This window comes from Anopheles cruzii, chromosome 3 (genome assembly GCF_943734635.1).
Source record: "Anopheles cruzii chromosome 3, idAnoCruzAS_RS32_06, whole genome shotgun sequence".
Taxonomy (NCBI): Eukaryota; Metazoa; Arthropoda; class Insecta; order Diptera; family Culicidae; genus Anopheles; species Anopheles cruzii.
The window spans coordinates 20,866,257-20,894,249 of NC_069145.1; the positions used below are offsets into that span (position 1 = coordinate 20,866,257).

Below are 27,993 nucleotides of genomic sequence, written 5' to 3' on the forward strand. Positions count from 1 at the left end.
CGTGATTCAAGATCTGTGCTCCAAGACGTGCCACGAACGGTCGTACGTTATTGCAGGAGGTCGTACGGATTTCTTGGGCTACAATGGGAACAAAGCAAATCGTAGATTTATCGATTATTTACGTTTGGTCGTCGTTTGGTCGGATTGAGATTTAATTAGCCAAGGCCCACCGTAATTTGAGTACCGTCGTTCAATGAGACTATCCATCGGATAGTTCGATCATTGAACAATGTTTACTCATGTAGAATACCTACTTCCTTAAGTTTCTGTTTTATGCCCATGTTTATGTTTTGAGCCTGTTTATAACCATACTCTTATGGTAATATTCGATTAATGAAACGGCGCAGATAAGATCAAAACTGACCAAGGATGGACCAAGGACCAAGGACCAACAAAAAATACACACCATTTGAGCATCCTTCAACATTTGCGATTCCTTTGTATTCTGTTCTTGGTTGGCGACTAGGTGCATTCACATTCACGATAAGGCATAATTTATTTATTTATTAATTTAAGCGGCAAGATTACTGTGGGTCCGATCTCCGCATTAGACTCGGCCTTTTTCGACTAGTGACCATCAAACCATTCCCCATCACATCTTCGGATGAAGTAGAAAAACGTTTCCATGTTGCGCGAATGGTGGATTTCAGGAAAAATAATAGTTCATCGGTGCTCCCAGGAAGTAGAATAGTCGAGGGGAGGATCATATTTCACTTGGCAAAGAAAGGGCGAGCATCAGTGGGATAGACTCCTGAGTTCTCGCACACCGTACCACAGTGGCCACTTCTTGCGTCATTTCGGTGATGATGTTCCGCGGGACAGGTCCGCGCGAAAACGGTCCATTTTGCTGTGTCAGCCGAGCGTGAAATACAAGGTGCAAGGTGTTAACTGTCTTGGCAAATAAGACAAATCCGCCCGGGCGAACTCGGGTGTGTCATTGACTTCTGGACTCTGGGTCTGGGAGCGTCTGTTTAGGATGTTTATTCTTAAAATGGAAAAGATGACCCAACGGTTTCTTTTGGGTTGGACAAATTGGACCAAAATCAATTCGGAACGTTGAAGAAGAAAAGCAGCACTCAGGAAGAAACATAAATTTCAGTCATCGAACTAAGGCCTTCAGATGGTTGAGCTATTCGGGGCTCAATCCGTTGCATTCCATCCGTGTGTAGCCGTGTGGTGCAACTCTGGCCGTCGGTCCCTTCCACACACATACACACGCAGCTGAAGTTGGCGTGCGCCCTTGGCACCGGTTTGGGGTTTGTTGTGGGGCCGCCGCCGAAGAGCATGCCGCCGTCGCGATGCATTGTGGCGCGCTTTCAAAAACCACCGCGTTTGCTGCGTGCACCTCGGGCCTTAGTTTCCGACGGTCTCCCACCGACGCACCGGTCCGGTTCGAACTTCGGTTAGTCGTTTAGGTTGGCCGAGACCGCCCCCCACCAGCCTCCCCGATCGTGACTGGCCGTTTCATAACGTCTCAATCGGGCGCTAACCATGTACGGGCAGCCTCCAAAAATCGCCAATCATCGCTCCGGCCACGGATGCACTTTACCGATCGGACCCACCGGCACGGTGGTGGGTTCTGATGCGCACGTTGACCGGTTGATCGGAGGCCAGTCGGATCGTGGGCCTAAAAGGAGGTTCCTCGGTGGTGGTTGTGTTGCGAAATGTTGTCCCTGTTTGTTGCCCTGTACCGACCGAAGAAGTGCGCAAACCCGAGGCACGAAGGCCTTAAGCGCGCCGCTCCGAAAATGGCGTCCAACACCGGGGCCGGTGTCGATCCTCTCAATGGTTGTCGCATTAAAGGGACGGTCGTGTGACACCTGTGTGACCGAGAGGGGCTTCTGTTTGGTAAATACGGTAGGCGGACAGGCGGTGAAAAGATGGCGGGACAAAACCCGCCGTTCCGCCGTTTTCTCCCTGCCGCCGGTGTTGGCGGTTGCAGTGGCAGTGATCTTGAACTCGCCAATCGTCTCGTGGCATTGCGGTTTGCGTAACCTCTCGACGAGTTGGATAATGAGTGTGTAATTTCCTTCGAATTTCTCGCTTCTCCCCCAGCTGGTCCGAGCTTGTAGACGTCATCGACAACAGCCACTGCGAAACATCGATAATGGAACGTCTGCCGCGCGGCTAGGGCTCCACGATCCGTAGTTCTATACGGAGCAAGGGAACCGGGGCGGGCGCGACAACAAGTGAACCACGGTGTGATAGGCAATTGGTCCGGGCGATTGGCCACTTCGACGCAGGCTCAGCATAATTACTGGGTGGACGAGTTATGACGAAAGCTACAACGCCGGGCCACCACCATGCAGCAGCCGCAGCAGCACCGGGAGTGTACGAAAGGCGAAGGTATGCACCACGGACGGCGGCGGGGCTGGTGCTGCTCGTCGCCGGGTTAGCGGTGTTGGTTGGCCTGCCCGATCCCTGCACCGGCCAGCGCGAGTCACAGCTACGGCTGGGCAAGGCGGTAAACGTGTTCCTACGCTACGGCTATCTCTCGATATCGATGAAGGTCATCTCATACAACGACAGCGAACGCTGGCTGTTCAAGGAGCCGACGAACAACATCTTCAAGGTAGGCTCCAATTACGGCCACGCGCTGGCCGCCTCGGTTGCGTGCGTGCTAATCTTTCCGTTGTCCTGCACACTCACAGGGACTCGATCTGCTCAAAACGGAAGAGTACGAGGTAAAGCCGGGCATCTTCAACGGGGACTTTCACATGGAGTTCTGCGACAACCGGCGGCAACTGTTCCAGGCGTACTTCCGCGACTTCCAGATCGAGCGGCTCGACAGCCCGTGGCGGGCGTACACCGAGGGCTGGCACCCGGAGGTGGCGGCCAAGAAGCTAGGCATCCAAAGCAAGTACCTCGAGCGGGACGACTACTGCTACGTTTTGGTGCGCGTGTCCCGCTTCCGGGACAGTGCCCGGTTCGCGAAGCCGATCCCGCCGAACCAGACGCTCGAGCCGGAGGTGTCGCGCCGGGTGCAGAGCGTCGCCGTCGGCGATACGACGTCGGCGGTGCAGTTTATGAACCGATACGGGACGCACTATATCAACGCGTACGTGACCGGCAACTCGCTCTATCAGGTGTTCGTGTTCAACAAGCGCAACTACGCGCACGTGAAGGAGAAGCTGAAAACGCGGGGCGTCCTCGCGCTCTCGCGGGTGGACTTGCACGAGCACTTCGCGCCCTGGTACGTGGAGCACATGGGCAAGATACGGTGCGCCAGTGGGAACGCGACGGTCGAGGCGTGGGCTGCCCGGAAGCTGCGGCTCTCGTACTACGTGTTCACGTACAGCAGCCTGCTGAAGCTGCACGGCGACGGGGCGCTGCTGCGGATACTGAGCGAGCTGCTCCAAAACGAGGCCATCCTGCAGCTGGATCTGCGCTCGCTAGGCGTCATCTTCAAGGATCCGGCCAAACGCGCCTGGTACGAGGAGATCCTGGACAACTATCTCAAACTGTGGGAAGTCAACATGTAGCCGTGGTGAGACGGGAACACTAGTATTATCAGTGGCAGACCTAGCGAAGGACATGACGGCCGGTCGATTCTCTGGTCTCGGTGCCGCACTTGGCCGCAGCTGCTAGTGTGCGTGTGTGAGCGATGCATTTCTGGGTGTCGTGCGGAGTCCGGAGTCCATTGTTGACCTCTGGTGCAAAACGCTACGAAACCCTCCAGCGGCTCCAGTGATGTGTGTTGATTGTGCAAGAAAATGGTGTGTAGACAGTCTATCCTTTGTGGCGTGCCGTGTCCAGGGCGTCCGACGGCCCCCCGAGAAGTCGTGGGACCGTGGATGATTAGGTGCAAATTTATCAACGTAAGGTTAGGTTAAGGGTAGCTTTAGGCGTTGGGACAAGGAAGGATGCAAGTGTAACCCACAAACTCACTCACACACACCGACACAAACACCCTTGAGGCATCCACTACCCACTTCACTACTGTACTACTTCCACATGCTGTGATAGACTTAGCTAATAGTGTGTTTGCCAGGATGTGAGGGATATCGATTAAGCGCGAAACCGATCAAGCGCGAATGGATAGAGAATGAGCATACTCTTTTCGGAAAGAGAAGTTTTTGGCTCAGTGTTTTAGTTTGTGCCTCGTGTGGAGTACCGTGGCGAGTATGGCAACAACGGGCTACGGGCAACTAGTGTAACGGCGAGGACCTTGTGCACAGTGCACATGCGAAAGAAGCGCAGCGCATTTCCAAAAAGGGAAACGAAGCGCTTGGTGGCGCTTTACTGACGAGAAGCGTCGATCGTTCGATTTTAAATCAACTAGTGATAGGCATATTTAAGTGGACAGTAAATAAAAAGAACCAAGCTTTAAACGTACGTTGGTTGATTTAGTTTAGGATTTCAGAACGGGTGATCTCATCGAAGCGGTTAACTGCGGCTTCACATTATAATATTTCTGTAACACTGCGGTAAGTAAGCAAAGGGTCGATAATTTCAAAATGATTCACTTTCTATTTATTCACCGTTTCTCGCACGCACTATATTATTTCACTAATATCATCTTTCTATTTTCTCCCTCGCGGTATATTCGTTTCTATATGGGACGAACGCCGCACACAAACAACCAGATCAAGATGAACAATACGTTGGGGGCGCAGCATAACTGCATAACTGCTTGGCGCCGGCTGTGAACTGTCGAGCAGTAGCAAGGAAAACGAAGCCAAATCTAGTTAAAACAAAACCAGGAGACCAAAAGGTTCTCCCGAGCTGCGCAATCCTATCGAAATTTGGGAAACTAACAACCCCGTCGGTCGGAGTCGAAGGGTTACATTTAATTTATTGGATTTAAGTACAGATAAATAAAACGTACGAGCTAAAGTAAAATGGTTCTAAACAAAATTCAACATTCAGCCGGTAGAGGCTAGCGTAGTAATAAGTACGATGCCGTACGGTTAAGTGTTCTTGCGCTAAGTACCTTTAGTCCTAAACGAGCCGCTTATTAGCGTCAGAGGGGTTGGACAGGGGGTCAATGAGGTCACAGTAGACACGCTTCGAGGACCGGGAGGGGGCGGCACAACATTTTTGTTTTCGTCTGTTTTTTTTGGCTAATACGACGCTTATTCCTACTTAGGCGCGTTGGGTTTTTGCGCCGCTAAAGGTCACACCGTTCCTCGAGAACCGTCTCTCGTAACAAGTATGACAACCAACGCGAAACGGCAGCGGAGCGGAGTTGCTTGGTTATCGGATAACTATTCTCACTAGCTACACAAACTGTTGGGGGGGTCCGGCGGCAGGGTCCCAGCGTCCAGCGAGTAGATTCAGCGCCACTTTGAGTGTGTTATTTACATAATTATATCCCCAACGGTAACTGCACTAGTCAGTCCTCCAGCAGCGCCGCTGCTGTTGCTGCTGCCACCACCATCACCGTCAACCGGAGTACTTCGTAGGCGGAAGCGCTGTTGTATACGCCCCGTGCTGCCTTCCCGCTCTTCACAGCCACTACGCATCCCTCCCTTAGGGTGGGCGCCGTAACCGCGGTGAAGTAACAATCATTTTTTCGCAAAACTGTTGCTCGATATCACGCTGTTGAGAAAGGAATGTGTGGCCGATTTGGTGTGACCGGGCGCACCAACGCCTGCGGCGTTCGGTGTGATGATGGACAGCTCGGGTAGCAGATTGACGGCACCGGTTACCGGGGCCATCCTAGGCGGATGGTATCCACCGTGCTGCTGCTGCTGTTGTTGGGTGGCGTTCGGTGGCAATTTCGCGGGAGCACCTCCTCCAACCCTGCTACCTCCTCCATAGTATGCGTTTTGGGTTGTCGGTGGCGGTGGATGCCGCTGCGACACCACGGGCAACGATGACATCGGATTGTAGTAAAGGCTGGCGCTGTGCCAAGAACTAAACTGCGGCGGTGGTAGCTGAGGCTGGGACCACGAGCTAGGTGATTTGGATGTGGCCACCGTTGGACGGGAGTAGTTGAAGTGGTTCTGACTAGACGAGAGACGGTGGTTCCCTTGTGATGTGGGTCCACTAGTGGCCGGGGCGCTGGAAATGAAATCAGTCCATTCCTCTTGTGCCGCTCCGGTCGGCTGGGTGGTTACGGAAGCGATCGCTGCGACGTTCGGTTGGTCGTTTACCACCGGGTTGGATGAGATGAAATCTGTCCACTCGTCTTCCTCGTGAGACGCGACGGGCTTGGGCAGCTTTTGGCTAGCTGCTCCTGGGATGCTACCCTTCGATGGCTGTGGGGCTAGGTTGGGTGGCGGCGCTTGAGACACTGGTTTAGCGAATGCGGCCTCAAACCTCGCCAGCTCGTCCGGATCGACTCCCGGCTCGGGCCAATTGATTTGAGCCACGTCCTGCCCAGGCGTGTTCCGGCTGTCCGCTGGAGCAGCTTGTTGTGGCAACAGAATCGCCGGACTGAGCAACATTACCGGGGAGCTTGTGTTTGATCGATTGTGTTGCACACCGGAAACGGGTTTATTCACCGGTTGGACAACCGATTGCACCACAGCTGCCGGTGCCGCTTGAAAGTCCGTAAAATCATCATCTCCGAACGCGTCGTGTCCGACTGGATCGTGCCGTTTCTCGTCTAAAGTTTGTTTTTCCGACTCTGCTTGCCTTTGCTCCTGCTCTATTTCTTCCGTTGGCGATCGACCAATTACTGGTCTTGCGTAGTCGCTAGCTGGCGGCGGCACTGCTGCTGCTGCTGCTGCGTAAGTAATCGAAGGTTGGGCAACGGGTGGCACCGATTGAAAGTCATTAAACTCGTCAGGCTCGGCCTCCTTCCGAGCACCGCCGGTTCGCTCCAAGCTGTACTCGACGTCGTGATACTCGCGGACGACAATGTCACGATCGGTAATGTCTCGGGATACCGGCGTCCCACCTCGACTGGGCGTGAAGATATGCGTTTCGGGAAGCTTTATCGTGCGCATCACGGGCACACTGCCGCCGCCGTGGGAGGTGGACCCAGAAATTGACATAGATTGCTGTTGGTTCGGGGGATAATGTTGCTGTTGCTGCGGCTCGAGCATCGCTTGGGGGGACAAGCTGGCAGTAGAATAGTGAGCGTTACTACCGTGCGTGTTGCTAAAATCGAGCGAACGGACATCCTCGTCGCTCTCGGCGGACTGCACCACAGACGCAGGTGCGGGTGAGGAGGCTTCGGCCGGTCGGCTCACTACTGCTAGGTCATTTGCAACAGGCGGGCCTGTGTCTTCTGTGACTTTCGAATCCAAAACTTCGCCCTTTGCCCCATCCGCGGGCTGACCAGCGGGGGCTTTTTGGAGCATCTCCTGGACACCTTTTCGGAACGGAATACAGTGAGAAACGAAAAGGGAGATCATTAAGTTTACGAACACAGTATTGAAACGGATCGTTGTGTGCGAGCAACAAAGGAGCAACGAAGTAATAAACCGCACAAGACTGAAGTCTAAGGCTCACTCGAACATTCGTGTTTAAAGATGATTCCAAAATGAGTTGTTGTGTCGCGAATCGGCTAAACGGCAACAGAACTACCACCATGCTCAAAAAATAAGGATGATATGAAAACAGCAAACGAAAGAACATGCTCTTCCAAAAACAAGGTTCGCTGAAGTCAACCATAATCCACTGAACTGAAATAGGAACCTGATAAAACGGAGGCCGTAATAAAATCAAATTCAAAAATAGAACCAAAACTCAGCCATATGCAATCGCGACCGGACCATTCGGCGGAGGAGAAAGCGGACAAAAAGATAACAAACAAAACCTGTAGTAAAGAGAACAAGCAATGTACAACATTACGCAGCATGCACAAAATCCGGTTGGAAACGGAAGATTATAGTACACAACACCAAACGGAAGGCAACAAATGGGGCGGCCACTTACTAAGATCCAAGTAATCATCGAACGATTGGCGTCGATCCGCGGTGCACGATTGCATTGCGCCAGCGAGTGACACGGAAACAACGTTGACGTTGGAGGAAACACACAAAGGGGATAGCGTGCCCGGTCCCGCCACGGATGTCACCGGCGGTAGTGACGGTGTCGTGTCAGGGTGCACCGAAGATACCATTGATTCCGGCGCCAACGGCAAAGTCATCGTAATCATGAAATCACGATCGTTGGCATCGGCAAAGCAGAGCAAAGTCGGTGTGGCCGGTACGCCAGGATGCGCCAGGTCGCCGTGGTGGTGGTGGTGTTGGTTGTTGTTGTTCGTTAGTGGTGGTTGGTGTTGATTATATTGTTTGTTCAGGTGATTGGTTGTATTCATATTTGTTGTTGGCAACGGAAGTGATGCAGAAGATGGTGGTAATTGTGACGGTGGTGGTATTGGTAGTAGTGAAGGTGATGGTAGCAATGGAGATGTAGTAGTAGTAGTAGTAACAATTATCGCATCCATTGTTGCACCAGTTGTTGGCGAATGCGTTTGCACGGTTTGGACAACGTTTGGCGCGAACCGGTGTGCGGGGGAGTAGGAGGAGGAATTAACATTTATTTTATCTTTCAGACTTGCCATCACCTCTAGCTGTTCGAGGTCCAATAATAATGTGTGTGCATGTGAGGCTAAAGGAAAGTTGTTGTTCGGTAGAGAGGTTGGTTGGGTTGTTGATTTATTCGGTTTGGTGCAAAGTTTGTACGCAAGATTCAACGATCAAGAGATGGTGGAGTTAAGGAATAAAGGAAGAAAGAAAAAAAGAGCGTTTGAAAAATGAACCCGGCGAGTAGAACGTAAATCGTGTAGTATCTATCATGTAAATGCGACACAGCGAAGCTAAAAGAACGTGGAAATGTTAGAAGCATCGTAACCAAAGATGGTAGCAGGCAGAATCAGTGATTGATGAAAAATGACCTATACAAGGGTGACTGCTCTACGGTGGAGGTACTAAAAATGATGAATGATACTCTTGTGCAAGCTAAATCACTGTCGCTTGCCCAAAGGCTTGCCGTTTACAATATCAGTATGTCGAGAAGTAAGTATTTTAAACAATATGCAGATCTGATTTAAAAATAAAATGCTTCGAATCTAACGCAATTTATGTATGAAAATACCTAAAACATAAAGCTATTAAAAATTTGCCTGACAAGTGAGGTTTAAAAATTTGACGATTGTTGCGTCTAAAAACACTAAACTTTTCAAAACCAAACAAATAATTGGACACTGATCTTCTTGAGATGATTCTCTCTATCTTTAGTTGCACGAGTTGTAATGGTTGGACTTAGAATATCGGTTGGACAGTCGTACTTTACCCATATGCTGAAGGGGGATAATCTTTAAGTCTCTTTTTTCTTTTATCCATTGATAGTTGTTGAAAAATGTGAAAATTCTAATAAAAAAATATCAACACATTCAACACAACAACTAACGTACAATGGATGTAGAGAACAAGTAAATGCGATTCAAGCCGGTCGACCGTTACGGTCTAGAAATTGGCACAACTAGATCAGGGACACATTTAATCCACTATTCCATGGCAGAAGCTGGTACGATTGAGGTGGAAATAGGGAAATCAAATTATGGTCTTTCCAAATGGAACAATGAACGTGTTTGAGAAAACAAATAAAATATGCATCGCTGTCGAGAAGGGTTACATCGTTTTGAAAGAAATAACGAAATAGATGTTTGGGCCAAGTGATATTGATGAGTCGGATAGATGTGTTCTTACCTTCGAGCGGGTTCACCAATCCCGAACTGTTCCAATCGAACTGCGCGGCCGGAACCGAGCTACTGGCAACGATCGGTTGCGGTGATTCGAGACTCGAGTTCACTGACATCTTTAAAAATGTTACGCCGCTGGCACTCTTTTCACTCGCACTGGTTGGCGCTTCTTTGGGTGCCACAGGGCTCGGTTTTAACGGTTCGAGAGGATTAAAGCTAAGATTGGCCGCAAACCGTGGCATTGAGCTATTCCATTTCGGGCCGTACATCTACAAATGTGTCAATAGTTGTCAATAGTTACGTTGAGGCGATGAAGAATTAATTGTTCACTACTTACGATATTTCGGGAATCGATTCCAAGTGCGGTTACGAGCGCTTTGCCACTCGACGACTTACTGTACTGATAGCCCACAGCATTGGTATTATCAAAGTCCTGTAGCTGGGAGTGAACTGAAGTTTCTGGAATGACCCAGCTCTGTTGACCGGTATCGGTGGCCAGTGGTGATTCCGAGATCGGAAACATTTTTGCCAGAAGGTTATGTACCGTTTCCATCGAAAAAGTCGGCACTGCCGTCGTACTATCCGAGTTTTCGGGTTGCTGAAAATCACTGAATTCTCCAAACTCGTCATCACCGTCGCTGCCGGCGAGGTCGCCACCGTCAGCAGCGAGACTGCTTGTTGTTTTGACGGTCTGCTCTTCTTCTTTGTTGCTGGCATCGTTGGCCGGTTCTGGCGCTAAATTGGCACCTTCGTTTGGTTTTGGCTGTGCGGAGAAGGTCGCAAACTCTTGGAAATCGTCGAAATCATCCTCAGGCAATGGATCGGTTGGTTTCCGTCCACTGGTCGATTGTTCGCCGAACGGTACGCTCTTCGCCTCGTCGACCGGTGTCGTTGTTTTCAGTGGCACTGCACCATCGTCTCCGGTGGCCGGGAAGGATGCTTGGAATGAGTCAAATTTACTAAAATCCGCGTCAAAGGTCGCGAAATCGGTACGGCTTTGCTGCGAAACAAAGTTACTGTCCACCGATGGCGTTGATTCCAGCTGCGCAAAATCGTCCAGCTCAAAGGAGACATCGTTCGCCGTGGGAATTTCCAGCACTACCGACGACCTTTCGTTCGATGCCGTTGTGAAGTCGGTAAAATCGTTTTCGGTGTTGTCGTCGAACCGGCTACCCTCTTGGATGAGGGGTGTTGTTCGCTCTGCCGCTGCCGCCGGAAGATCTACTTCCGTATCGATACCGGATCCCACGGATACCTGAACAGCTGCGGAAATGTTGTCGTCTTCCTCGGATCTGGACAAATCGGCGTCAAGGTGAAGCGAGGGCAAACTAATGCAGTCCTCCGGCGGAGGATCTGGTGGTTGCGTTGGACAGCCGAACGGCTGGAAATCGATATCATCCTCTTCTTCGTACCCCTCGCCATTGCCTGCACTACAGTCGTTGGGTGGCAGAACTAGTGACGGTGGACTGTCGTTTCCCATTCGCTCGGCGAACGAATTCTCTGTTGCACCGCTCCTTCGCTCCTTTCGATCTGGTTCACCGTCTATCACAGTCTCGTTTGGGAACGGTTTTCCCAGTGCGACGGGGACCGCGGCAAAATCACCGAAATCATCATCCAGGGAACCGACTACATTTTGATCGCCATCGTCGTCGATCACATCATCATCTGGTATGTCCGGCCCATAATCATCCTCGTCATCCTCTCGATCGAAGTCTATCGGTGGAGGTGTGTGACAAACCAGTGGAGGAATCTGACTAGACATTGCTTCACACGCACAGCAGCGACGACCTTGAAATGTTGATACTGTAACTATCGTTTTGTTTAAGGTACTTTCAGAATATCTCACCTCTTCGCGCGAAATACTACAAGAAGGAACTTGAAAGAGTTAAACCAACCGTGGAGAACTCTTTGTCAGAGGTTTTTTTCTTTCGTCACCTTGCGCCTTACGTCCAGCTGCCAGCAAATCAATACGCGAGACGTCCCGGACACGTTCGGAGGACAAAAGTGGATCGAATTAACGATTCCAAACAACAGTCGCCCCCGTAGAGTGATGTAACATTGCGCCTGAGGAACTGCTTTTGTGCAAAATCGTTTGGAACCAGCTTGGCAGCTGAAAACATGGAATTTTCCTATTACTGTGCACGAAGAAAATTGCTCCAGAGAAAACACCTTTATCGTTCGTAACACCTGCGACGTTTCGACGTGCTGTGCGAATGTGTGTGTGCCTTGAGGGCGAGCTGTTTCAATTGTCAAACATCGTGATATTCGAGTAGTTTTGTTTGGTCCTGTTTTTGGTTTAGTTCAACCTGAACTAAAGCGCAAAATGCAAAATGTTACGAAATTACTATGTTATAAATTATAAATTTGCTCATAAATGGAAATTACGTAATAACTTCGGGAAGGTGACGAAATGTTGTGAATTCAAACGTTAAATTTTGCTAGAATTGCGCGCTACTCGAATGACCCTTCGGCGGGGCTGACTGCGCCGCTACTGTCCATTTTTTTCTTTTCCTTAGCACGCTTTGTGTAACGAATGCAATCAAAGCAGAGAATCAAAAATGGCCGCGCATGGTGACTGGTTCGCTTGGTGGCTTTCTTCATAAAATCTGCCGATAATCGCTCATATTCGAACCATTATTTCACCGTTCGTGCTAGTTAATCGTAGTGTTGTGACTGCAACGGGATGAAATTGTGTTAATCAAATGATACTAACGCTGATAGCGGACAAGTGATTTGGATAGAATCGTAAACAAAAGTAACCTCACTGACGTTTGTAGTGTTTTGTGTTTTGACCTTTTCTACGATCAAATCCCGGTTTGTTTGTTTTGAATATTTCGCTTTGGGCATGTCTCCGACTCCGACAAGTGAAGATGGAGCGCGACGATAAACTTACGAAGGTAAAAAAAGAGGCCAGCACGAGCATCCAGCGCTGGGATAATGAAGTCTCGGCGTGTAGCAGCAAGCCAAAGGGAAAAGGTAAAAATACATTCAACCCAGCTGAAGCGGATGGATGTTTCAATAAACTTGTTACGTTTCTACGACAGATGGTGATTTGATTCTTGTGATGGAACCACAGAATCCTTCACCAACGAAATACTTCGACAACAATGGCATACCGCTACGAAAGGCTGTGGAGCAGGGCGAACTGATGCAGGATGAAGACTGCCCCGACGATAAATCAAATGAGCAGGAAGAAAAGAGTACCAAGAAAAAAACACACATTATCACGATCAATTGTTGCAATTGTGAGAAAAAATTTGTGTCTCGGTCGGCCTACGAAACGCATTACCGTACGAACTACCAGCAGGAACCTATTTACGGTTGTCCGGTGTGCGGCAAACAGATCGAACAGTACCGAGCATATCAGCTCCACAGTTACTGGCACATCAACAGTGCCAGATACCGGTTCCCGTGCCAAGAGTGCTCGAAAACGTTTCACCAGAAGTCGGACCTGGCGAGACATCAGCTAACGCACGTTGCGAGTCCTGCTAGCGTTGGAGGCGAACTTCTTGGGGAGGATGGTAAAGGGCATATTAAGGTTTCGGTTTGCAGCCGATGTAATGAATCTTTCGAAACGCAGTCTAAACTTAAAGTCCATATGCGTAAAGTGCATCCCGTTCCGAAACAGCTTGTGGAGTGTCCTGATTGTGGAAAGTGTGTATTGATTTCTAGATCGGAACTTATTCCAGTAACGCAAATCTAATTCACTATCAACAATTTACAGATATCTCTCCTCCGGCAGCATTTACTCGCATCGTAAGATACACTCGGACAATCCGAAGTTCGCGTGCGGCGAGTGTGGACGAACTTTTGTGCAAAAGATTAATTTGATACAGCACTGCAAAACGCACATCGGGCTGCGACCGTACCAATGTGGTCAGTGCGACAAATCGTTCTGCGAAAAGGCACACCTCCAGCGACACCTGAACTACCATTCCGACGAGCGACCCTATCGGTGTGACTCGTGTGGCAAATGCTACAAAACGGAACGCTGCTTAAAGGTGCACTCCGCGGTGCATACCACCGAGCGGCCCTTCGTTTGCAGTGAGTGTAACAAGGGATTTCTGAGTAGTTCGAAGCTCCGCCAACATAGTAACATCCATTCGGGACTGAGGCCGTACAAGTGCAAGTACTGCACGCGAGATTTTACGAATTTTCCCAACTGGTTAAAGCACATCCGGCGCCGGCATAAGGTAGATCACCGCACGGGCGAGAAGCTGGACAGTGTGCCAAAGTTTATGACGAAAAAGAAAGACGCACCAGCTGAGCGGGGAAACGAGTCCACTAAAGTGTCGACGGCAAAACCTAGAAAACGCGCTTCGAAAGCGATATCATCATCGGCGCCCGAGATACTTAAGGAAGAATCCTTACCGTACGTGAGCGAAAGCTCCAACATTGATCTCAACTTAGTTTGTAAGGACGATTTGATTCAACCACTCGCGGGAGAAATAGAAGACATTTTCAAATGCTTACCGTCGGATGAATCGAAGCTCAGCATCATCGACCCGTTGGGCGTTCAGTTGGTGAATGATAGCGACGTAGCTCTGTTTCCGAACGATCTGCTGCTTTCGGAGCTGGAATGTGATGTTAGTGATAAGAACCTAATCACCGCACACAAGCAACAAGCGAAATCTACCGATCTCTGCAAAAGTGGTACGTAGTGTGAGCGCAATTTCGTAATGCCAAACGTTGGTATGTATAATATTTGTTTTTTCTTTCTTGCAGAAAATCCCTCCAGCACAATGTTAAGAAGCTTTACGTCGGAGACTCTCGCGGGGCCATTGCTGTACGACGCGCAGTTGCCCATATTTTCCACCATGATCTCTATTTGCGGTGGTGAGCAACACTTTCAATTGATCAATCCACACTGTATACACCCTGGACGGTCCACCGATATTACAAAATTTTCAAACGAATCGTTAGCTTCAGTCCCTGTATCGGTGAGCGAGCGAAAGGAACTGTTGAAACAGTGAATGTCCACGAAGCTACGTCCACCTGCTGCGATCTAGAAATTACTCAATTTTATCTACAAATGACTAATTGTAATCGTTCAATTGTAAAATATTAAACCTTTTGTGGCTAGTGATAAATTTGGACACCTTCGAGGGGATTAAAGACCATTTTTGCGGGAGATGATAGTCAAATTTTTTCGACCTGCATTTCTGACTTTAATACTATGGTCTTGGGATCAATAAAACAATAATATTCTACAAGCAACTTTTTTAAAATTTACTAAACACACAAGAAATCAAACAAAATTCCACAAACAACACCGTCAAATACGGCCCAGTTCGTTCCAGTTAAGAAAACCGTTATGATGAAACACATTCGGTCCTAACGCCTAATGACACGTCGCATTCTTCTAGGGACATCGATTTTTAGGCAATACTATTGCGGTTATTTTTAGGAACACAAAGATTAAAACACAACATCCTTTTTTTCTGTAGCTTAACATTTACTTTACAATATTTGGTAATTGTTTGTTCACTTTACAATGTTAGCAATGCGTTACATTCATGTTTCCTGCATTTGATCACAACTACTGTGGTCGTACAAAAATAAGCGTTTTAAAATAGAACACATGGCACACAATGGATGATTTCGAAAAGCCTAAGTGTCATCAACAACAGTCGACTGTTGATTGCTTATTTGCCGTTCCGTTTTGTTCTGTTGGTGGCTTTCATTGCCTGCCCCTGGCGTAGGGTTTGCCTCAATAGCTTTTGCCGTGTTTGCTTCGTTCGCATCTCCAGATCCATCTTCAACCGGTTCGATGGCCGATGGCTCTGTTACCAGTTCGATACGTTGAGTGTCGGTTCTTACTACTTCGGTTATCACAGGTACTACGCGAGCTGCTGTATCATTTATGTGAATGTTGAAGTTCATTGCCGGCAATTGAGGAGGGTTTTGATTACCAGCATCCGAGATAAAACCAGTTGTTGTTGATCCTCGTATTCCCCGGGTTACCACATTGCCGACCATTAGAAAACCGCTACGAATGCCAACATCCAGACACGTGGTGAGCAGGATGTATGCAAAGCCCAGCAGCAATAACCCGATCACTATCGTTTGAATGAACCCAGCTCCGTCTGTACTCTCTTTGAACGTGTCCAGCAGTTCCTTGAAGGATGCCTTTAAATAACTAGCTTGCAGTGAAACCATTGATTCAACGAGCACTTGCACTGGATCGCAGATTTGCCCACTAGAAGTACCAAACAGGCTCGTAAAACTTCCCCACAGGTTGGATGAAGTGGTGCGGGGATCATTGCCCAGCTGCTTCAATGTTTTTTTCGCCAAATTGTCATTACATTCGACCCACTTCCTGCATATTGTGGAACATATTATAAGCAAAAAGAATACCACGATGGGATGTATGTGCGTGAAACGGGCTATCACACGCACTAAGTAGCACGCGCCCAGAAGGAGCAATATCGGTAGCACGGTCTGTAAAAATACAGATTCTGCAAAAGTGACTACAAAAACATGTAATCGTTCGCAATTTTTCTCTCGCCATAAGATTTTGCGTCTTTTTTTAGATGACTGTTCAAAGATTTCCGATAGGATCGAATCGATGCTTTTAACACTTGCGTCACCATTATTCAACTTTTCCAGCTGTCGATGAGTAATTGTCAACGTGAGCTCGCTTTGATAAAAGTCGCCGCTCTCGTCCAGCCGTAAACCATCGTTGTCGAATAAAGCATTCACAATTTTACGATTGAGAACCACAGCCAGTTCCTGCTCTTTGTTTGCATTAGTTTTATCAGATGTTGGAGCCGGTTCCGGCAACGTAGGACAGTCACATTCTATCGGTAGCCGTGCTTCGCAGGACTCTTCCGTTTGTTGGCGCTGTTTTTGTCGCTGCTCCTGCTCCCAGCGGTCCAAAGCACCAGGCTTTATCCACTTCGGATCTATGACACGATCAGACGCACAGTTGATGTTCAGAAAAACACTTGCGAACGATAAAAGTAGTAAAAGACTTCCGCGAGACATTGCGATTGTTCCGGCAGTTTAAATGATGATGATCAAATAATAATAAACAAATAATGACGCATCGAATTTTGACAATCGTGTGAAATTTTTCAGACCATAAGCGACCTCTAGGGGCGAGACGTGTTACTGTTGTAGTCGAAATATTTCGTCAACATTTCAAATCAGCTGTGGGTTTTTGATTGAAATAAATAACCGACAAAAATAAATAACCGACCGAACTGAACGTTGGAAGACAGTGAATATCTGAATTTTGACGACATTATCTTCGCAAAAAATTATCTACGCTTTCTTCTAATAAGATGTGTTGACCACTAGCTAGCGTTGAACCATAATTATCAATTATATCTATGCAATTTTATCAAAATATTGTAACCAATACCATTCGCAACTTTGTTAAAACACGTTTACCATATTAATTATTATTCGGATAAATAAAATAAAACACATGACTGTTTACACTAAAATTGGTTTCATTTATTTCTTTCAGCATGTAAATTGAACTATAAAACCTCGCATATACCATATGCGAGTAATATGATCATCCATTTTTCATTGTTTGCGGAATTTTCAAATGCACTTTTTGTTGCTTTACACACTGCAGTTATGCATAACAAAATAAAGTCCAACGCAGCGTGATTTCTAATATTGTTGTTGATACTTTCTATGTAGAAATCTTTTTGCAGATGCACAGATCAATAACACCGGCAATGTAATAGTAGTATTTTCCTTCCTAGAAAGTATGTTTTCAATTATAATCAATTATTAAAATTAAATGACTCTTGTTTGTTTATCGCTAAAATATTGTTAAATATCGCATCAGTATTATTTTAATTGTTTCGGTAACGGTATCATTTATTTTTATTTTGTGTATGGTAATTTACATTATCCTTCGAAAGCAACCATTGGTGAATTTGTTGGTGTGAAAAAGGCGCACAATTCATACAATTGAACCTAAACTGGCTAATAACTTCCATTGATTGAATAAGAGAAAACAAACAAATTTAAGACTTAGGTATTAGTTAAAACGGTCATCCCTAAATATTTAAAAGATAGAAAAGAAAGTTTAAAAAACGATGTGGCATACTCTCTATGCTTTAAGTACCGAATCGTTCTTTTGCTCTTTATTACATCACTTACGATAAAACCGATTAAACCGATAAAACTCTTTGGGCAGCACAAAATAATTCTGTGCCTTTCCTTACTAAAAATGGTGTTGAAACAATACAAGCGTATTCAATACAAGGTTGCTTCAAAAGAACCTGCATAAATTTACTGTTTCCCTAATTCGTCAGCTAAAACCATAATTAAAATACTATTAATTTAGTTTTCGCAACCACAATCCGCAATAACTCATAGTTTTTTGTAATCGGTTAGGAACTAAACAACAAATTTTATGGAAAGAAGAACGACACTTTCGCACATCCATAATTATGATCACTAGCATGTCGGGTAAGGTACAGTTTCATGAAACTTCTCCGTTTTAGGTCACTGCTACCGATACCGATGACATGTTTCTAATCACTGCATCATAAGTGATGCGGTAAAATGAGGCTGCGGTCAGACACAAAATAGAGAAACCACGATAAACTTATTACCGGAATGCACCGAAAGTGGGCCGTGAATAATCCACTCCGTTCACGTGTCAATAAGGTCACTTATGTGCGCAGCAATGAGTATGTTAACTGAGTAGATATGGCCATTCAGCTATGGTAGTCGGCACAAGTGTGATAATTAATCCGGCGAACAACGTAAGCCTCGAGACGAGGAATGCTTCCAAACTGGTGGCCGCTGAGAATTTGATTTTATCTGCAATGAAAAACAGGAACAAAAAATTACAAAATGTCTTAATGAACAGAGACGTTTACTATTCTTTCGAATTGAAATGATATCTTTTAATAGACTTTTCGCATAGGGAAACAATATTCGCAGCTCTTTGGAATTGTTTTGATAGCAAAAAAAGGATATCCCACGAAATAGGTAACATGAGCTTTCAAATCCCTTTACTAAGCCAATCGAAACTATTTTAAGATTCGAGGTTAGATAAATAGAGATGGATGTTGGTGATAATGGGCCCAAAGGATTATGGTATTCCCAAAGCCAAATAGTTCCAAATTTCAGTGTGGCAAAGTTCATTTTCCAACATTCTTAACCTCCAACACACATCAATCGGAACGGTTCGCCAGAGAACCAGAGAATCTCTCGGAGAGAGCATAAGAAAACAAAACAGATGTATGATGAGTACCAGTCAGTGAGATGAACCATTTGTTGAAAGGAAAACGTGCAGCACTACACAAAAACTGTGCCCACTGGTGACGAAATAGAGGCCGGTGTTAATGGATCTTCCATCGGATCATGCCAAGGTGCGGAGCCATAGTGGAAATCGACCCTTGCGGTTGCCGTAAAATGACAACTATCGAGTTGACGGTTCCGGAACGATAATGCAAATTTCATTGCCAGCGTGCGGCTTCAAGAACGCGTGACATCGGGTAAAATTGTTGAGGATGTTGTAAACAACAGTATTTTGCGGTTTGCTCGAAACATGTTCATTTTGTAGGTTGCTATACATGGCACGTGATTGAACTGTCATTTTAAAAACAGCCCATGAGCGAGTAGATTTAGTGCACGCGCCCGACAGCTCAAGACCCCCATGACGAATATCTACAAATTGCAGGCTTTAAAAGATTGTGGACTGGAGTGGCTTCAAGTAGATACGCTACCGGAATCATTGTGGATCCTACGGAAGTGTGCAACACAAATAGTACACTCGGCATGTGATTCGTAACAGAAGAAAGCTGCGGCGGAGAACTTTTGGAGCCAAAACGAATTTATTTGGTTAATATGTTAATTAAACGCAAATAAATTGAACATTCCTTTGAAGCTCAGCTTAAGTGTACCATTTTTCATGCTCATCGGTGTGACAAACATTGTACATGCAACAGCTTCGCAGCCGCCCTGTGGTAGGTACTGGAGGGCGTCACATGATCTATTTCCAGTGTTTGTTTACAAGTGGCAAAACCGCGCTCGAAACGTCCCCAGCCGTATCAACAGTCAATCCGTCGTCCGGGTCCTCTTCGGCGCAGCCCGGATAAACCCGGAGTCCTCCAATAAACACAGAGGTGTTAAATGGTGCGCTTACCGGCGACTTCATACTGTATCACAGTGGCCACGGCTTGCATTTGAACGCACTCGGGGAAACTTCACAGCCTCGAAGTGGAGTGGATCGTCGAAAGAACCTTCATCGGCAGTCTGTCAGCAGTTCCCAAATCTACGATGATCGAAAGCCACCCGGACGGCTTGTACGAGAAAGCGATACCTCGCATGGTCGTGGCGAGATTACGTTTTTGGACGGAAAATAATGATTAACGTCTTGTTGGAAATGGTTTTAGCAAATTCCTACTTCGCTTCCCAAGGGACGGGCAGACAGTCTTCAATGCCACCCTTGTGCGCGGGAGGTCAAGTGAAAACATTTTACCAACCTATCACTCATTCTTTCAACGCAACTCATTGCTACGCGGTTCGACGTTTACCTTCTGCACTAATGTCAGAACAAGCGCCAAGCGATCGGTGATCATGGAAAGAGTATTTCGGAACCAAAATTTGGGTGGTTTACACTACGTTACTATATTGGCTTAGAAGCTTGCACAAGAACTAGACACGCGATGTACACGTTATCGAATCGTTAGCTCCTCTAACAGTCTAACACCCAATCAATTCGAATTATTATTTACGATCTGAAAACAGCGTCAGCTCTTCACAGACGGAAGGTATTTTTGGCATGCTGGAGATTCGGTGCGCCGCCGAGGTCATACAGTCGTCATGAACGGCGGCCAATTTATTAATGCCTCGCCTGCATGATGTTAGTTATGTGGCATCGTAAAACTGGGATATTTTCTTCAGTCGAACCGTTCGTCCGTGACGATGATCGGCATGACAAGACAACGACTATTGCCGAATGTTGGTACCATAACGATCAGCAGATCGTTTTGTTGCCGTAACGTTTCTCGGTTGGTTTTGTTCTGGTCTGGACCCAAAAACTACAAAACTCTGCCAGCCGTGTCAACTGGTTGACAGCCGGCGGGATGCAATAAAATGTTGGCCAACGTTTGTTGTTTTGCGTGCGACGCCTAAGGAACGTGTATACAGTAGCTTCCCTTGCTTCGAGGAAACCCTTCTAAGACCTCGCCGGAATCAAAATCGAGCTAACCGTGAAATCTGTGGTTCAGTTTTTTTTCGGTTCCGACAGCCGGATACATCGATGGTGTTCGCTTTTATGTGTGTAAATATTTATTCCCACCAGTATGTGTCTGTGGGCAGATCGATAAATTTTATTGGTACTTTAATTACGATAATCATCATTGCGATACTGAGGTTCATCTATTTTCGACGAGCATTTCACAAGCCACGCCTGCGATGATCTAACCGGACCCAAGATTCTCGTGCTGGTCCGTATCCCTTCAAGTACTTTCTGCAGCTCCGAGCTTCCAGCCCAATGTCGGACCAGTGTAGGTGCAATCAATGTCGGAAACCGTTAAATTAAACGAGATCCTATGGATTATGGAGGATGATTATGATCTCCAGCACGGTGGCGCATTAAACCGGCACCGCAGGAAGCCAGCCTGTGGCCGGCAGTAGGTCTGGTTTGTGTTACGCCAGATAAGCAGCCAGACTGGCTGCAGCCGTAGTGGAGTTCGTAGTGAATATAGGTGAAGTTCATATCCCCGTAGGGATGGTTGTGGAGTGCTCGTTATCGGGCCGCCCGCGAAAAGGTTAAACAAACATGGTTCACACCGCAACAAACACAGAAAGAAACCTAATCCCAAACCATATCCCACCAGCGGTGGGTGATTCAGTGTAAATGGACTTACATTCGTGCTTCGTAAGCCGATCGCAGCAGCATTCTTTGATCGCGCGGTAGTTGCTGCACGATCCGGCGTTCGCTGTGCAACGTTCGCCCAACTGGCGTAGGCAGGTGTGCGGCATCCATGGCAATTGCTCTGAAACGAAAGACAACAACCGGGCTGTGATTAGGCGAATTCACGAAGGGGCAAGCTGATACGGGAACATCCGAATCAGATCTCACTCCATTTTGGTTAATGACGCTGTAGTAGAGTCCACATTTCGTTTCCATGTGGCGTTCGAATAGTGTGGCCGACGCATCAGACTCTTAATTTTCACACACACGTGCGAAACGTGTGGTCAGAAGTGCAGGAGCTGTTTGAGTTTTCGTACCAACGTTGCCTTATTTACACTTCCTGAGCGTGTGTACCTGTCGATATGCAGTGGCCCGATGCGAACCGCCATTTATGTTAACTAGGTCTCATTGGATGATGAAACACCGATTACGTTATAGATGCTAATAAGGAGCTCTCCAAAAGGAAGAACACTTTTAGGAGAATTTCGCAAGGTAAAAGAGTTTGTTTAATGTTCATCATGGCGCCTAACTGAACTGAATCGCCTACTCCGATTACGGAGCCGCCGTCGTGCTAGTAACAATTGGAATTCCTCGGTGAATAAAGTGCTACTGGCAAAAGACAACATACAGGGTGGAGCGTAGAACCGTTGGAACTGAATCCACTGAACGTTGGTGCTTCACCGCGGCAATGCTAATTGTAGGCGGACCATGCTTGAGCACAACACGCAGCGGATTACTGTGTCAGACGGTCGAGAACGGCTGTTCCCGGGCCGCCAGGGTTCACGTCCAGCGCCGTATAATACGTTAGAATGGTATCAAATTACAGTGCAACCCAGGGTGATCGGTAGGTTAAACTTAAGCCCGACACTGGCGAGTATTATTTTGTGAGGTCTCTTGTGTCACAACTCACTGGGTTACACGCTTCCATCCAGCTGTCGCTGCATTACCCAGGATTCTTTACCTCACCGGAATATGGTAGTCGATCGCCAACGGGGGATACGTGGCATGCATACCAAACCCTGGAGCGCCTTCCTGGCTGCGTAATTCAGCGTAACTAATATGTGCCCAGAAATCGCTACGATCGATCGGTGTTGACGTGATCAACTGATCGTGAAATCGCAACGTTTCGCCCGGGCAGACAGTAGGGCCACGCGACACGCGACCATAAGTTGGGCATGTGAATGCAATTTGGATAGAATTTGGATCACGTCGCAGTGGCGGCTGGAGGCAGAAGATGAGTACCGCCCCAAAAGATCACGTACGGCGTGTGGTTCGAGATATGCTTTGAAAGGCCACGAAAAGCCAATGTCGTTGAAGTTGATGATGAAGTACTAATGTGCGCTTCATGGGTTGATGACAATCATTGCGCTGACAGCTTGATCAACTGTTAACCTACTCAGAGAGAAGTGATGGCCGCTTGGCGCCATAACATTCAGCGGCTTGTAACTTCTATTGTTCTGTTGCGTTCTGAGCTTAGGCACGTTTTAACTGTCATAATCAATCTGCGCTGCGTTAGATTAAACGACGTGCTATCGGAGCGTCGTCCACGTCTCTATTCGTCACCGGCCAATTGGACAGCCAGTCTTCGAGAGTTAGCGAGGGAGAATAAATTTTATCAACTGGAACTGACTGACGTAAACTGCAAATCTGAACGCATTCAATTAACCGACTGCCAACGGCATGAAAATCAACATGCCTTTAATTGCAATTCTGTGAGACTTTTTTCAAGTGTATTCTTGAAGCTCTTCAGAACAGACCCGCGCTGAAAGTGTGTTTAAAAAAGTGTGTAAGAAACGTTCAGTTAGCCCATTCAGTTAGCCCTACTTAAATGTGCTCCTTTAAACCCACAACAAGGGTCCGAAATTCGTTTCGTTTCCTTATTCACTCCCTTCGCTGAACACGTCATATCGGCAACCGCTGGAATACGAACGGACCCCTCATTTGGCCATCTGCGTTTTTTATTATAATGTCTCATTTCTATTCACCGTAGACCCACTTTTGGGACCCTACTACAGCTGTCGGGCAGTCCCTGGCGACGCAGGACAACACATTTTTCTCAGTTCAACAAACTTATGCTTGGCACCACTTTTTATTCGACACACTCTGTCCCATTGCGGCACGTGCCACACGCGAGGTGCTTCGTTGGGTGCAGTGCCTAAAGATATTGGGGGTCACACTGGTTGAATTGGTTTTATTTATTAAGTGTGTTGCCATTTTGCGAACCTACTGAGACAGAATTCTGTAAACTGCACTGCATGTTGGATATGGGTTATAGGCCGTCGTAGTTTCATTTCCTGCCAAAAGGTTTGCGGATGTGCGCTTGGGGTACTGAACTACCGCGGGATGGGGCCCCATGTTGACTTTCTGATAAGATTATTGGCAGCGCAGCAGCTTGTCTGTGAATCACAATCGCAAAAAACCCACCATGGCAGCCCTCCGGTGGATGCGAATATGTATTTTGGAGCTCTTTTACTTCTTCGGTTCTCTCTGTCGCTCTCGGAGGGTTTTAACCAGTATAAGGACCAGGACCAGGAACAGTGATTGAAGGTAGATAAGTGAATTGCCTGCATGTGACGACGTTTGTCGTCCATTTCTGTTTGGTTGCAACACTATGCGTAGCAATTAGCGATGGTTTGGCAAGATAAGCCTCACCCTGATGAAGTCTGAATGGGGAGGTATAATAATCGTGCCGCTCTAACAACGCTCCCAAAAACCAGAAAATGAAGTCCACACTTACGGATCCAAAATGTGTAGCATTTGTTGATACTTTCTTCTGCAAACATCGATAACACTACCGAAACGTTAGCGGATCGATGTTGCGAAATTGCGCGCAAACGTAAAAAGACTGCTTTGCTTTATGCTCTAAGGTGATTAGAGCCAGCACTTCTTTCCGCCGCTCGCACACAAGACATAGGGGACTGCGAGTCTCAATGGTTATGTTGTTGTAGCCCCACCACCATGGGACCATGCTGAGGATCGAGAACGAGGGACATTGTCATGCAAATCGATTGTTTGCGCTGGGGTCGAAAACCCGGTCCACCGGCCAGAGGCGCGTCTTAAAGGGTTTGTGCAGATGATGCCCATCTTCGCGCATGGAGTGCTACAGTTGATTGTTTTCGTACCGTTGGCCGTCTGTGGGTCGCGGGCACCGGAAACCAAGCGAAACGAGGATTGATTGGACGACCGAGCGACGTCAGGCACACAAAATGGTTCCCCAAAAGCTCTGTAATGCAACTCCCAACAGAACAATCGGCCAACAATTAGTTAAAAAGTACCAACAACGCCGCTGTCTCCGGACAGAACATCGTCCCGTCTGAAATTACTCAGATCAGCTTGCGTAACGCTGCACTTCGCTCCGGAGTCATTGCAAGACGCTTGCAGTGTGCCATTTCGTGACGGGACAAGTTCACAATAGACACAGAAACAACAAAAAACATAATACACAGCTCGCTGGGACAGTTTCGAAATGTAATGCGGTGCTAATAAACGTTATCGTTTGACCGCGGAACGAGAACCGTAGCCCGTCTAATCATGGGCACGTTTGGCGCGTGTACCGGCCGAGCAATTTGTCATACACCGGCGTCGCTATTGTTTTTCCCAGTAATTTTCTTTCTTCCCGCGTGCTCTCCCCGCAGTGGTGACAGCGAATTTGCCGTATCATTTTCCGTGTGACCGTTTCGTAGCCGGGAAACTGCACAAGCTCTCCTCCGGCGTGCGGTCGTTTTTAGCGAGCGCAAGGTTATGAGCTCCATTAGTGTGGGTTACCGGCTTATGCATCGACGGCAAACGCAGTAATGGGAGTCTAATCACGTTCGGCCACCGGACAGTATGGTCCTTCGGATCCAACAATGATATCGAAATAATGTTCAAGCGAAAACGATCACCACCGGGAATGACGTCCCACTCGCCAGTGAAGCGAGCTTTGCTGGATAACACTTGTATGCGTTACTGTGCGCCTCGGCCAAGGGTTTACCGGATAAAACACAGTACCTGTAACCACAAAATTAACCGGCGCGTGGGCGAATGATTTCGTTGACCAAAACACCGACCGGCTCGGAATGGGTTCGATACGCAGTTCCGGGCCAAGGTTGTTAGGGATTAAACAAATGTTATGAGCCCCGGTTTCGTTGGTTCAAAGGGTGCTACTGGAGGGTGTAACGAACATGAGTGTAATGAAATTATTGTTGAGTACAGTTAGAGTAAACAAAACGCCGTTTCTGGTTCATTCCATGTGTTTGCTAATCTGGTTCCTCGCCAACGAAGGTGGCGAAAGCGCTCTAAACACTATTGGCAGAGGAACATTTGAAAAGTCTTCAAAGGCAAGACCTTGTATTAAAGATTCATTCGATAACTCTTCTTGCATACCAAGAAAAGTGCTTTTTTATTCGTGCTATTTACGCAAACATTGGCTTAAGTTTGAACAAAAATTCGATGCCTTAAGTTTACCAACTGAAATAAAATTAGAACAAACATTCGAGCATGTTTTTCTTGAACAAACTGATGACTATTAGGAAGCACCATGTAGCACCACGTTTGATTTTGATTGGCGTCAGCGTTAAGCGTCCGCTCCAGATTGACGGCGGCACTTTAATCGACCAGAAACGCGATGTGGCGCCACGATGTTCCTTTCAAATCCCACCCGCTAGGATACAAGGCCACGCACTGCCCAGCGTGACAGCACCCATGGGACTTGCCGATGAGTCATCAGGATATCAAACCAGAATGAAAGTAGGACACGCGACACCGAATCGCTGGAGCTGGAGCATGCAACTTCCGTTGCGTACCTACCTTTGCTGTGTGAATATTCACAGCAGCAGTGGTCGTTGAGAAAATCGTTCGACCGGCAGTAGTGCAGTAAGGAGCTGTTGCAGTGCTTGTGGCACCAACTCGGAAGACGGTGAATTTCCGATTCGTTTAGCAGGGCCACGTACCGGCGAGCGTCGTATTCCGACTGCTCATGCTCGACGTGGTACGTCACGAAAGGGGTCGCGCTGGCTTTCGGGTACATTTGTGTCCCCTTTTGGTGCTGCCGATGGTCGGTTTCCTCCGGAAGGTGCACATCGTTCGTTGCCAGGGACGTGGCCGCAAGGTTTGGCCCCCAAACAGCGACCAGGATCGCCACGAGGCGCACGAAAACAGTGGAGGCTTTCCTTTGATGTTTTGGTCGTACCGCATTCATTTTCCCACTATCACTATCGACTATCGACACTATCGAAACACAATCATCCGCCAATCTGGTCCCATAAATGATGTTGCGAAACCGCACAGGAACACTTTCAAACAGAACCAAGAAACTGTCTTCAGACTGGTCCCCTCTTTCTGCCTTTATCCACAGATTGTGTCACAAATTCACGATGGTGTGTCGCTTCAATTTACATCCTCCTTTTTGATTATTTCTTCGGCTCGGTACACATCTTTAGGGGGTACAAGGTGCAAAACTCCACACGCGCTACCGCACCATCCTGGTTCGCACCACTACAGCTACCATAATTATCTAGCACACATACACTGGCATTTTTTTCACGACCCTACTCCTTCTTGGAGGACACTGCGTAACGATGTCTACGAAAAGGGTTCTACGCAAAAGATAAACGTCGTAGCGCACGTGCGTCTGTTTTACGCCCCGCGTAGAGAACGCGCAAGATACAACTCCGACCGGTACGAAACTCTGGCAGCGAATGCGCCGGAAAGCGTTCCGGCTACGGGCGATAGGTTATGTTGCCACCGGACACCGTGCGTGCGTGCGTGTTCGTGATAAAAAGTACAGTGGGGTGCGATGTGTTTCGCGCGAGGCGACTACCATTCTTCCACGGGTTTAGGTTTACACATTGAAGTTAGGCTTGTAAATACCACGATCATCGCCATATGTTCGTTGCATTTTATGTATTTTACTATACATCTTTGAAATGTTGCCTCTGTTAATCGTAGATTAAATAAGCTTCGTTTATGTTAAAAACTTTAGATTTATAATTGAAAAAACTAAAAACTTTCCAGGCTTGCAATCATCCGGACTCATCGACGGTAGGAAACCAGAACAAAAATAAGAAGTTTATGCATACTAATTATTTGTTTAGTGAACAATTTTCATTCAAATAGCAGCAATTGGTGTATTTTTTAAGAACTTTCTATCATTAGCCTCTTTGGTTCATTTTAATCTATCATTTCGTTTTATCAATTCATTTTCTCTATCATATTAATTAAGCATAAACTAGGCTTAGTATATTTTCACTCCTCTAAAAGGGATTTTTTTTAATTTAATCAATTTTCATCACCACATCCACAAAACAGCGTTTGCATTGAAGGGTTCACTTGGGCAGGCTGCGTGCTGTGGTCGCGGGACGGCGTCAGCCGCAGCCACCGTAACTCGCGGTCGTTACGCGGCGTTATCCAAATATTTTCACTGTCAAACTGTCAAACGCAGAAAAATTCTTCACTGAAATTTGGAAGGAAAGCAAAGTGCCCGGAGAAAAGCCAACACCGTGCGTGCGTGCGT

General features: G+C 47.3%; 5 protein-coding genes across 5 annotated transcripts; 2 read left to right on the forward strand and 3 right to left on the reverse strand.

Annotated features, from left to right (window-relative positions):
* The first annotated feature begins 2,149 nt into the window (after positions 1-2,149).
* Positions 2,150-4,305, forward strand: LOC128271804 (torso-like protein). The gene is made up of 2 exons (XM_053009457.1): positions 2,150-2,572; positions 2,652-4,305. The coding sequence occupies exons 1-2, from the start codon at positions 2,273-2,275 to the stop codon at positions 3,480-3,482; spliced, it is 1,131 nt and encodes a 376-aa protein (XP_052865417.1). The 5' UTR covers positions 2,150-2,272; the 3' UTR covers positions 3,483-4,305.
* A 231-nt stretch (positions 4,306-4,536) lies between these two features.
* LOC128270029 (uncharacterized) lies at positions 4,537-11,363 on the reverse strand. The gene is made up of 4 exons (XM_053007432.1): positions 9,939-11,363; positions 9,609-9,870; positions 7,831-8,508; positions 4,537-7,264 (listed from the first exon to the last, which is right to left on the reverse strand). Exons 1-4 carry the CDS (start codon positions 11,361-11,363, stop codon positions 5,508-5,510), a joined length of 4,122 nt encoding a protein of 1,373 aa, XP_052863392.1. The 3' UTR covers positions 4,537-5,507.
* Positions 11,364-12,471: 1,108 nt separating this feature from the next.
* Positions 12,472-14,574, forward strand: LOC128270030 (zinc finger protein 3 homolog). The gene is made up of 4 exons (XM_053007433.1): positions 12,472-12,577; positions 12,646-13,255; positions 13,326-14,254; positions 14,327-14,574. The coding sequence occupies exons 1-4, from the start codon at positions 12,472-12,474 to the stop codon at positions 14,572-14,574; spliced, it is 1,893 nt and encodes a 630-aa protein (XP_052863393.1).
* A 477-nt stretch (positions 14,575-15,051) lies between these two features.
* LOC128275610 (uncharacterized) lies at positions 15,052-16,606 on the reverse strand. The gene has a single exon (XM_053014170.1). The coding sequence runs from the start codon at positions 16,586-16,588 to the stop codon at positions 15,212-15,214; it is 1,377 nt and encodes a 458-aa protein (XP_052870130.1). The 5' UTR covers positions 16,589-16,606; the 3' UTR covers positions 15,052-15,211.
* Positions 16,607-17,083: 477 nt separating this feature from the next.
* On the reverse strand, positions 17,084-27,144 carry LOC128272735 (uncharacterized). Its single transcript, XM_053010604.1, has 3 exons — positions 26,289-27,144; positions 21,454-21,582; positions 17,084-18,394 (listed from the first exon to the last, which is right to left on the reverse strand). The coding sequence occupies exons 1-3, from the start codon at positions 26,677-26,679 to the stop codon at positions 18,267-18,269; spliced, it is 648 nt and encodes a 215-aa protein (XP_052866564.1). The 5' UTR covers positions 26,680-27,144; the 3' UTR covers positions 17,084-18,266.
* Positions 27,145-27,993: the final 849 nt, after the last annotated feature.